The sequence below is a fragment of the Falco biarmicus genome, chromosome 11, assembly GCF_023638135.1.
Source record: "Falco biarmicus isolate bFalBia1 chromosome 11, bFalBia1.pri, whole genome shotgun sequence".
Classification (NCBI taxonomy): Eukaryota; Metazoa; Chordata; class Aves; order Falconiformes; family Falconidae; genus Falco; species Falco biarmicus.
In genome coordinates this window covers 16,011,098-16,023,487 of record NC_079298.1, presented here as the reverse complement: position 1 = coordinate 16,023,487, position 12,390 = coordinate 16,011,098, and the positions used below count along the sequence as shown (strand labels likewise).

The 12,390-nt window shown below is 36.5% G+C and overlaps 1 protein-coding gene across 1 annotated transcript in view; it reads right to left on the bottom strand.

The window, feature by feature from the left end:
* The window catches only part of AK5 (adenylate kinase 5), a 99,978-nt gene that overhangs the window by 18,592 nt on the left and 68,996 nt on the right, over positions 1-12,390 (bottom strand). The window contains exons 9-10 of the mRNA XM_056355901.1: positions 8,965-9,007; positions 7,830-7,874 (exon numbers count right to left, since the gene is read on the bottom strand). Coding sequence (XP_056211876.1) covers positions 7,830-7,874; positions 8,965-9,007 — 88 coding nt within the window. The remainder of the gene's footprint in view (positions 1-7,829; positions 7,875-8,964; positions 9,008-12,390) is intronic.

Here is a 12,390-nt window from a genome sequence, read left to right as displayed (position 1 = left end):
GCAGGAGGTAATTATACCCTTGCAGGGAGACAGTGCTCAAAAATCAAGAGAGGCAAGACCAAGATAACTTCTCTATTAAATTTTTTAAGCATGTGTCTTGTATGTGTATCAAACTGTTGTACTTGCAAGTATGACTACACAGCTCTACTATGTGGGTTTAAGATTCTAGAAAATACATGATTTTCCTTTTTGTTCATTTTTTCATGAACAAATATAGGAGTGACGTGTTCACAATGGAGTGAATTTGGCGCCATCTCCTCCTGACTTGAACTTTCTTCTAACTTTTGTATTCAATTTAAGAAATAATTGCTCTGAGCATGTAATTTTCAGAAAAGTTACAGTACCGTAGCTGAGAATAAAAATCAGGTCATGAGGCAGTAGCATCAAAAGAATGGTTTTGTCTACCATAACCTGGAGTTTTTTACTTCAGCTTCACAAAGACAATTATCCAACTGTGGCGTGAGAATCACACTTGTGCTACAATTTTAGCTAGAAATATCTTTGTCACCATCTCGTTTTCTTGCCAATGTAGGTTGCACGTTATTTTTCTGTTGCTTTAATAAGAGCGTTATTCTTTTGTAAAAGCACCAATTGAAAGAAAACAAGGAATAAATGAGTGGCTAGAGAAACGGATATAGAGAAATTATAGGCAAATTATCTGAAATAAGACCATTAAATATCTCTAGTGGCAATTAATTTTATTTCTGGTCTGTTTTGAGTTTTTTAGATTAGTTTTGTGTATGCATATGCTTGCTTACACATTCTATCTCCTAGCCTCAAATATACTAGCAGTGCAGTAATTTCATCCTATCTAGTTGGTGTATATGCACAGTATTAGGAAAAAAACAGCTATAAAGATTACTTTATTCTGTTTCTTATACAACTGTTTCTCTTCTGAATGTAGATACAAACCAGAATTTTCATAATGTCCCTTCATATACTAAATAAACTGGATCTCTTTTTAGAAATAACAATACAAGGACAATTTTTGGTTGTTTAGCAGGTAAATACTTGGAAAAGTTGATGTGCTTTTATAATACCTCTATCTATTAGTATTGTAAAAGTGTATGCTGCCAGAATGACACAACATGCAGGGCATACACCATAATGAGAATTACTGTGCCTCCAAAATATTAATTAAAATTGACCATGTTTGTTTTCTACAGAAGAGTTCCAACAAAGCTGAGATGAAAATGCTGAGCTCTTTAAAGAGGAAAAGACATAATTAAATAATGGTTATATGCTGAAATTGGTAATTCTTATGGCCACTGCTATTAATTTAGTATCATCTGATGAGTAGCAAAGCATCCTGCTGCTTGACAAATGTATATGACCCACTTTGTAAAGTCTTGTGCTTTCTTATCAACAAATGAGACCACAGTTCTTGCTTGGCTTGATTTGAAAAAAGGCTGAATGCCCCCAGGGATTTCAGCACTGAGAGCCGAACGCATACTTGGCATTTATGCCAGTATTACTTTAGGTGCTTGAAGTTAAAGTATTAATTAATGTCTTGTCTCCCTCTGAAGGCTAATACTTAATGTGACTGAAAACAAGCTATTTAAGTGGGAAAGAATGTGAAAGTACATTTCCTTACTCATTAGATACTTCCTTCCTGCTCAGAGTATATACTTATAGGACTGCTACATAAGCACCTTTAACACCAAATTAACCCTGAAGTCATGAGGCTTACTATCAATTTGTAGTGTATTTTTGTATTTTTTATTTTAGAGGGTGGCTTTATTAAATCTATGCTTTTTCCTAAAAAAAATAAAATAAAAAAAATAATTTACTTGAAGAAAGTTTGTAAGAAACAACAGCTGCATATAAAATGTAACAAAAGCTAACACAAAGATCTTTCAGTCAAGAAGGCCTCACTGCAACTTGTTATGCTGTTTTTCGAACAGAAGAAACTTGAGGCATTGAAAGCGGCAGTGAAGTTTTCCCAATAGCTCAGTTGTTAGGAGGAGGAAAATATACCCCTGCTTTTGTTGTGAAGGAGTAAGATTCTTTGTGAATACTCTTGTTTTTTAATGTGTGCTGTCATCTTTCACTCTGCCTGTGTATATTTTGGGGAAAAAAATTATGCTAACCAGTGACAGACTGATTCATGGTAACTTGCTATTCAGATTAATAGTGTTGTCTTCCAATTTTCATGTACGACTTGAAGATAAAGAGTTAAAGTCTAGAAAATGGCCAGAGGACTTACAAGTGTGCTGTGACCTGCAGGAGAATGTAAAAGAACTACCAGCAGTTCTCCAATGTTAGCATGCTTTTGTATTATGCTAGTATTGCTAAGGGTAGTACATCTTGCTTTAAAGCTCATTCATTAACTTCATAAAAAGAAAAAATTGCAGATTAAAAAATTAAGGACATTGTGTCAGTCAGTGAAGTTATTCTTGCAAACTGAGTCCTTTTTGTGTCCCTTTGCGCTTTGATACAAATAGTAAGCAAGAATTTGGAACCAGGGTACTAGACAGAGCGTAGAAATTAGATGCAGTTCTGTATATTGCTTTTCTGTAGACAAGGCTGGATTAAAAGGTCTAAGCACTCCCTTAGCATGGTTTTTCCTTCCATTATGCTGATTCAGCTGCCTGTGCAACTGTGTGAGGGGATCTTCTGGTAAGTAACTTTCTGGCAGTACTGCTGACTTAGGTGGTCACCTTTCCCCATTTAATTATTGGCTACAGAAATGCTTCACAGACAGCACTTCAAGGGGAGAAAAAGGGTGGTCTCAGTGGGTAGGGAAAGTGACAACTGCCCAAGCAGCACTTCTGAATGTTCAGCTGCAGCCTGCCTCAGATCAGTGAAAGATCTCAGTTTAAGAAACTGAGTCTCTTAACACCTGCTCTCCCTCATGCCCCAATCCCCCTCAGACTATGAAAGACCCCAAGCCTAGGCACGTGATTCAAATGTACCTGTCTGGCCTAGAGCACAACATCACAAGCAGATGAATTAATGATGCTAGAGGGGGCTGGGACTGCTGCTGCGAGTGAGCAGGGACAGGAACAAGCAATATGAGCAGTTTGTGAACCAGCTGCTAGAAATATTAATAAAGCATAAGTGCCATACAGACAGACCGGGATGTCTCTATTTTAAACTTGCCAAATCTTGAGTTTATCATATACCAAAATAATATGAACATTTACATAAAATGCCAGCAGCAGGATTTATAAGAGAGTCCCACCATTCATTTTAAAATGTTTCAATTTCTAGAACTTATTTTCATAATGAGTATCATCCCTGTATCATGGGAAAGTGCTTGCAGGGAAAATCTAGCTGCACAATGGAGCCTCAGTAAAAAGTGAAATAAAAATAACAGTCAAGTTATCCTTATATTCAAGCTATGATTTTGGAGGACTTTATCAGTTTGGTAATTCTATCAGTGCTACTTAGATTGTTTATACAAATAATATCAGTGCTACTTAGATTGTTTATACAAATAAAAGCAAGCTTTAGCTTCGAATATGGCATTTGAAGGCTTCTCAACAGCACCTCGCTTTTGTTCACGTATGATTTTAGTCCAAGTGAAACCATATGGGAATGATGCTGTTATTTAAAAATAGCAACACAAAACACTCAACTTTTTCTTCTTTCTTTTCTGAAAGATGATTTTAATCAGAAAACAACCTGATGCACAAGTTGGCAGAGTGATACGGTGTCCTGGGATATCACTGAGCCTTCACCCCTCTTAAAAGAAAAACATGGAGTTCATTTCATGGAAAGTCAGCGAAAGCAGCCTTCATTAGCTTCTACATTTAGCATTTGGATTGCCTGGGGTTTTATTTATCAGCACTGCTCATCCTATGCCTATCTGATTGTAGAAAGAGCTCTAGGTACTGTAGCTGTAGCTACAGGTACTGTAGCATAATTTAGGTTGGAAAGGACTGCATCTGGTAATACCCTCTACTCAAAGCAGGGTTAAATTCAAAGTTAGATCAAGTTGTTAAAGATATGACATACCTTGGACAAATGAAGAAGTTTGGGGTTTGTGAGGTTTGTTTTGTTTTGTTTTTCTTGCATGTACAAGAAGCTAGTCTCTGCAGCTGATAATGTTCTACCTGTAAGTATAGGTGGTGACAGTATCTTCAGAGTGTCAGCTGAAATTACTTACGCTGAGCTTAAACCATTATCAGCTTTGGTTCATCAGCAAGAATATGACAAGGATTCTGCAGAGGAAATTGGTCACACTGACTGATTTTTAAACACCACATTTAAGAGTATACGGGGAGTTTGTCTCTGATCCAAAGGGCAGAAAGATTCCTGAAAACTCTTAGTTTCAGCCTCAGCCAAAGCCAAATATGGCTTTTTTATGAAACTCCCATAGAGGAAAAGGAGGAGTAATGCTCCCAGTAACTTTGTAACACATGACAATTTTTTGGATGCAATAGAGAGTACTGCATTAGTTAAGAATGATAAAATCATACATTGTTCGTTGTGGTTAAGATTTTATTTTCATGTTGCTCTGATGAAGAAGGGTGGGGGTTTTTGTGGCTTTTTAAGTGACTTGCAATAATTACATAAGTTTTGAATATTACAGCATCCCCCAAATTCATTTTTACACCTGTTTTTTTTCTTGAATTTTAATTTACAGGCCAAATTTAACTTGTTGTTACCTCTCTTATTACCCTGCTCTTATCTCCCATATTTTTGACATTCTGGTTCTATGTCTCTGCTTTGCTGTCTGGATAAAAGACATTGACGTTGTTGCTTAATTAACCCCAGCTGACTGTTATTCCAGTTAATTCCTACATTAGATCTAATGTAAATCTTTGCTAATTAGATCTTTTTATTTCCCTTTTTGGACAATTTTCAAGGGAAATTAGTAGGGGATGGAATTATCTCCTTTTTTTCCCCCTTGCCTTATAAACAGTATCTCAATTTGTCAGCAGTGGCAGATGGTGTGTGTATTTCAATTAGTTTGTAAACTACTTCAAATGTACATCTTTTGAACTCCAGTTTTAAAACATCTTTATAAGCACCTTGTTTTCCTTATGAACATATCCATGTAATGTATAAACATTCCTAATGACATCTGAGACCAAGACAGCTTTTCCCAATCAGGTATCTACAGCAGCATGCTCCAACGATCATCTTTGCTTTCTTGCTAGTCAAGGCATCATGGGCTGAACACTTCTAGCACTGTCTGCTGCAATGGAGTACTCAATCACGAGGAATCTGTGGTGCTTACTGCCCCCCCGCCTCCCCACCCTTTACAGTCTTCTGCTCATGTGAGGCTTCTTCAAAGTTTTCTTTTGTCCTCATACAATTTACAGTGATCAGACTTCAGCTCCTGAGTGACATGTAAGGTAACCTTACTGCTGAGGCAAATGGTTTGCATTTGGCTAGTGTGTGTAATGATAAACCTGCAGTGCACGTGGGTTAACAAATGATTTGGGCAGACTGACCTGCCCAAAAAGGCCATAAGGAAAAAGAACTTGTGGCCACTCCAACCTAGCAGCAGCAAGAAATTTGTCTCTGAGAAATATCAGTTACCCTAACTACCCAGATGGAGTAAAGCCAAGATTTTGCAGCCAAGTGAGCAACCACGAAGATCTCATATTAGTCACAAAAAAACCCAACAAACCCAACAACACCAAAGCACCCCCCACCCCTCAAAAAGAACAAAACCTCACCAGAAGAAAAATAACCTCACTCTTTACATCAGATTTCAGGAAGCTTTTTCAGGGGTGGAAGGACATGGGGTGGGAATGGGGATCTTTTGGGAAAAAGTATAAAATGCTCTGCATAATTTGATGAGAAGTAACACATGTTTAGACTTAGTAAAACTTTTCATTATAAAATTTTCAGCAAAGAAAACTTAGAATTTTGATTAAGCAGAATTTTCCTCTGTTCTTAGGAAACATTTACTAGAAAGTCTGAGACAGACTTAAGAGCAGGAATAAATAGGGAAAAGGTGTGTTTTCAGTTTTAAGCTGGAAGATGGCTAGTAGATGACCGATAAAAAATTAAAAGTGAAAATTAAAAACCACTATTTGAAAAAGAAAAAGCAGTCCAGAGGTAAATTAAAAATGAGCCTTCCTATGGACAATTTCAGAGGCACAATTCCTAGAGCATCTTCACTTTTTTTTAAAAAAAAATGTGTTTGTACAAACCCAAACTTAATTTTCCAATAAGATGTGCGAGGCAGAGAGAATGAAAATTTCTTGCTGTAGTGAACAGCAGGAAGATGTACTTCAGTAAGCATGGAATTAGTTTGCTTAAAGACTGAAAATCAAGTGTTATGCATCTCTCCCTCAAGAAAAGTCTCCAGTGAACTCTTCAATAACCCAATTTTACTTTTTCAAGCACATAATATCCACCATAGCTTTGCAATAAATTCAGTAAACTTGTATTTTGTATAAGATAGGGTGAGATAAAAGTACAACACATAAACATGCTTTCTTTTCACAGAATCCTTTAGGTTGGAAGGAACTTCTCAGGATCATTTAGTCCAATAACCCTGTTACACCAGGGTCAGCAAGAGCAGGTTGTTCAGGACTGCATCCAGTTGGGTTCTGAAAATCTCTAGGGGTGAAATTTATAGTCTCTCTGGCCAACCTGTTCCAATATTTGACTACACTCACACTAAAAAAGTGTTGTCTTGTACTCAGATGGAATGTCGTGTATTTTAAATCGCCCCCATTTTGTTCTGTCTTGTCACTGGGCACTATTGAGAAGATTCTGGCTCCATCATCTTCATTCCTTCCCATCAGTTATTTATACATATTGATTAAGATCCCATAGGGCCTTCTATTCTCCAGGTTGAAGCGCCCCAGCTCTCTCACCTCTCCTCATTCGAAAGACAGTCCTGTTCCTCAAACACCTTTATGGTCCTTCACCAGGCTTGTTCCAGTTAGTCATTATCTCACTTGTTCTGGGGAGCCCAGACTGGAAACAGCACTCCAGATGCAGCTTTGCCAGTGCTGAATAGGGAGGAAGGATCACCTACCTCAGCCTGCTGGTACTAGGATGGTTTTTTTGATGTCTCCTGAATTCCAAATGAAACTTCCATTCATTTATGTCTAATTTAAGAATTCACTTTTTTTTCATTAGGAAAAAGAATGCATGAAGTGACTGACTTTTAAATAAAATCACCCATATTTAGGTATCTATACTTAGATCTTGTGAGGCAGTTGTGAAAAACTCTGCTTGATACAAAAGCAATTATTCTTTCCAAGTAATTAGTACCAAGCTTTAAGCTGAACCTTACAAATCTTACTGGTTATAATTTGTTTTAAAATGCTGTTCAAAGTTTATATAAATGTGACAAATTTAATTAGCATAATAATGGGCATTAACATGGTCCTTTTCCTCTGTGGACTTCCAGAAAGCAATATAAAGTAAACCTTGAATGCGCAAAGCATCATGCATGGCAATGAGTCCATTGACTTGAACAGCATGTTGAGCACATGCAGAATTGTAACCTGTATTTAGAAAAGTTGTTTCATAAAGAGGTGAAAAGACCTGATTTTTTTTTTTTCACCTAAACCTCAAAATTCCGAGTTATAAATCCAGTTTATTAACATTTTAAGTAATGCTGGTGAGGCAGCTTTGCTGTAGGAGATCACACAGCACTACTGTAACTGCACAAGACCTAAGGTAATTTTGAATATGGTCACACGTAAACATACTTTCCTGTTCCAAGCTTTACACAACTCTTGTTAGCATGGTCAGACTGAGGTTGATAACATGATAGGAAATCCTAGCTCCCTTTCAAAAAACTAAACCAACATTGTACATAACTCTTAACCAAACAAGGAATCTTTCAATCAAAGCTAAATAACATGGTAATTTTCAAATGTAGCAATTAAATTAGGAATTCTACTTACCAACAACAAAAATGATGTTTGATTTCCTCAGATCTTCTGAAAAATCTAAAATGAAAACAAAATTTCTTTAGTTGGCAAGAGCTACTAATTTTAATCTTGGCTACTTCCCACACTGAATTGTGTAACACTTACGCAAGGTGATCTGATTTCACCAGATTCAATTTCTGTTATAATGTTATGCATTCCAAAAGGAACTATCATCCACAAGCCTATTTATCCTTCAAGTTTGTAGTTCTCACCGCAGATATGATAAAAATATTTTACCTGAAAATTAGACCTTGCATATACACATCAGCTCTTTGAAAAAGAGAAGCAAATGCGTCTTGATGTAATAATGTGCCTCCTGAGCCATTGCATATTTCTCTGAATGTGTTGTTACATTAGAATTGCAATAGCAGTTTGTCCACGTGCCATTCAGATTTTGTATTTGGTGCACTACATTTGAGTTGTAGTCTTAAGTTTACCTGAGCCTCAGATTCAGCCAAATAATAATCACCATAACTTAAATCCAGGTATTACTGTCATTTCAGCACCAAAACTACTGTATGTACTGCAGCTTTGCCTTTTACTGACATTGTATTTTTTAAAAAAGCAGCTCCTTCTAGTCTGAGTGCCAGTCATTAGCCTGATTATACCAGTACAGAAGGCAATCTTGCACCATCTAAGCCTGCTGGAATTTGATTATGTCTTTGACTTAATCACTTAGAAGATGCATAAATTTACCACATCCAATTTTCTTTTTTATTATGTGGCATGTACATCTCTTATTACATAATAACATTAGCCATGAAACGTTTTGATTAATCCTTTCATTCCTCTTATACTCTTAGCGGTTCATACTTTCCAACAAGCTCTTTATAACTGCCAATTTCTGAAAACACCTACAAGAACTGATACTGGTTAACAGCAATATTTTCTAATAATTTTGGATCTACTGGCCTAAAGAGTGTTGAAACGTATTTTACAAGCTTTAACTTGCATTTAAAGAGAATTCACATGATAAAATCCTTTGATGCATAACTTTGACAATATAAATAACATGAATTCACTTTACTTTCTAAGTAACTATTTAAATACAAGAGAAAATCAAAGGTTTCAAAATTAAATGGCAAATGACAGTGAAAAAGAAACTCACCTCCTGTGCTCTCATAACCAGAAAAACTTGATTGATCCTCCTCCTGTTAATTAATTGACAAATTGAAATTAACATTCTGCATAGCTTGCATTTCTTCTTATATCTGCTTATCTGTGTATTTTAATATCTTCTTCATATTCTAACCACTCAGTTTTAATCTATGTTGAGATACAGTTAACAGCGTCACAGAAATGCTGTTGGTACTGTTTCAGCTGGTAGAACATGAGCATGGAGAACCCAAGATAACTCTGAGATGATTAACTGGCCCATGTTATTTTTGCATGGAACACCTTTTTCAGTGTCCAACTGCACAGTTCCAGCACAATAAATAAGCAACCAGTGTGCATGCTGAATTGCTTCTGAAGTAAATACGGTATGATAAGCTGTTAGTAGTGGAAAAGCAACACCAGAATAAATTCTAGAAGTGTGCTCCAATATAAAGATGAAATTAGTCTTCGGTCTAAAACAAGTTGAATGTGTTTACCTTGAGAATGCACCACCAGCTACAAGTTGTTACAAAGGCTGCTGAACTACAGATAGGGATTACACCAGGGAAATGGGGAAACTGGAATGTTTTTTTTCCTGATACACGGCCCCTTAGAATTATTTTGTCATGTATGGTATAGTACAACAATAAGGAATTGCAAATACTGGCCGGCAAGAGTGTCAGAGTGGGAATTCTTTGTTGCTCTTATAAATCAGAGTTATATATATGCTGGACATAGTCTAGGTTATGTAGTGTCAATATACTCACACCATCAATACTTTAGTCTATAAAACATCAATAATAGCATTGACAGTAACATGCCCATTTGCACAGAACACATTATACTAGTCCTCTCAAAATACCATAGGGTTATCAAGCTGTAGTTTCTTACAGTTCTGCTTCAGTATGCTGTCAGAAATAGCCACTGCTAGAAACTTGTATATTTGCGTGAATAGATAAAAGTGAAACAAACAGCACAGTGAATAGAATGGGTAAGCTGCTGGCCACTGTAACTTGCAAAGCTCTTGCACTACCCTTCCAAGTTTCTCCTTGTGTTCCCATTATCGTTGAAACAGAAGTACTCTTCATTAAGCTGAAGAACCATTACGCTGGCTACATAGAACATTTTAATTTTTTGATTCTCAGTAATTCTCAGCCTATTACACTGCAGCAGGAGAACTGACATCTTGAAGAAAAAAAGAAAAAAAAAAAAAAGCAGTGCTAAAATTAAAGCAGCGACTGGATCTACAAAGTTTGCAGGAAAGTATTTCAGAAAGAAAAAAACATTTTCAAATGAGTGATCAATCTCTTTCCTACAATTCAAGTGATAGTATTAACCCTCCATGCTTTTTCTTTGATGTAATAATACAATAGAATATTTGACCCTGCAATGGATATATGACACATAAAAGGCCTGGTTTTAGATTCAGCTTCTTATCAAGCCTTTGAAAGTTTATGGATCAAAATCATTTCAGACAAAAAGTTTAAGAGTAAAGTTTCTTTAAAAATCAAGATCACAGTCTCAAGTTTACAATCAAATGAAAGAGGCATTACTTCTTTTAAGTATTGCTCCTTGCTCTCCTCTGTAATTGCAGAATGAAACTGCTTCCGTAATCCTGGTGGGCTGCTCAGAGCAGCAGGTGATAATAAAGTTCAGTTTAAGTCAGGAACAGCTCTAATTTGTAAGAGCTGAAATATGCAAAAACTACAGACAGAAATGAAGCTAAATAATCCAGCAGCTGCTTTTATTTGACCATGACCATATCTGCTTTAACAGAACAATAAGTTAGCTAACCAACAAGCTATGTTTGGATAAGGAACAAGTGCTATGCAAAGCCATTAAAGTGAATTTTAATTACAACTCAAAAGTAGGTAAACAGGAAGTGTGACAGTGAGATCAGAACCCAGAACATCAAAATAATGAGTTCTGTTTATATCTGTAACTTCTCACTCTTCAGGTGCAGAAATAGTTTTCAAAAGAATTGCTTTTTTTTCCACAGGGCGTCTGTATCGTAATTCTGTAAGCCAACTCAGTACACAGCTTGATGTGAGTGAGACCACCAGCTCTGCTGAACTTCCATGACAAAATAAGCTTCCCCCTGTTTCAGAGAGGTTATTCCATACAAAACATTTTCTCAGACAGAATTGAACAGCACCCAGCTGGGGTAGAAAAAGGTCCTGAAAGCCTGGTCTCTAGGGAAGCTGTAAGATAAAGTCAGGAGGAACAAATTAGAACAGTTGGGCTACAATTAATTTGGCTTTGATTACAAGGTATTCCTACCCAGTTTCACTATTATATACCTAAACTTGATTTAGAACCATTTTCCTTCACCCCTTTCCTCTCTATCTCCTCAAAGGTACAACCAGTTTTTCTGCTGGTGTGGGTGAGAGGAGCTAGGTTTGCTGTTTGGTTTGCAGTTCCTCGTAGAGAGTGGCAGCGATTGGCATCCTGGTTAATGCCACCCTCCTCATATTTACATGTGACAATACTTATTTCTGTGTCTTGCCAGCAAGTAGGTCTCTAAACTGTGAATGGCGTAACCCACATAGGCCTGAAAGCACTGTTTTGCCTGGTTACCAAAGTACTTTGGAAAGGAACTTGGATTTAGCAAGCGATCACATAAGGAAAAGTCCCACCAATTACTAGATTGCTAATGCTATTTCACACCATGTCACCATTAGGAATACAGTGATTTAGCAGCAGAATGGTCTCTGTATTGCTGATACAGCTGTTTCCACTTAGCTGAAAGCAAGGTGAGGAAGATTATAATCTTATATGTAATAAGCTCTGAAAAAAGGTAGGTAGTCTATAATTTCAGATGTCTTTAGAGTCAGGTTATATCTGCAAATATTATCTGGAAACTTACCAATTAGTGGGGCATATCTGACTGTGTAATTGCTTAAACAATATCAACAGTACATTAAAATGATTGCTAAATAGAGAATTTTGCTACCTGTAAAGAATCTTTTATCTGAAATTTCCTTTAGAGTTGGAAAATGCGGGCTTCTAACTGTACTCTGAATTCTTGTCATTTAGCTCGTTATTAGTAAATATCTGACTAGTAGTAGGTAATTCATAGGTTAGTGAGCTTAACTTAATGTCTGCCACTGCTAGGTTGTGAAGTACTTTCCATAATAAAAAAAACCCCTACCAGTAAGTCACAGTAAAAAATCATATAATTTAAAGGAAGTCATATCACTTCGAAGTCATATCACTTTAAACAAAACAATAAAATGTGTTTCATCTTTTTATCCAGTAATAGCACTTTTTCTTCATTAGGATTTAGTGATAACTGCTGTGAATGTTTGTTACCTGACAAAATGTGAGAGCCTTTCTGTTACCCGTTAATAACCCCTGTTCCAGTCCTTGGTATTTTTTGGGGTTTTTTAGTGTGGTGTTGTTTTTTTTTTGTAACATGGAAAAGAAAAGAGTTCTCTCT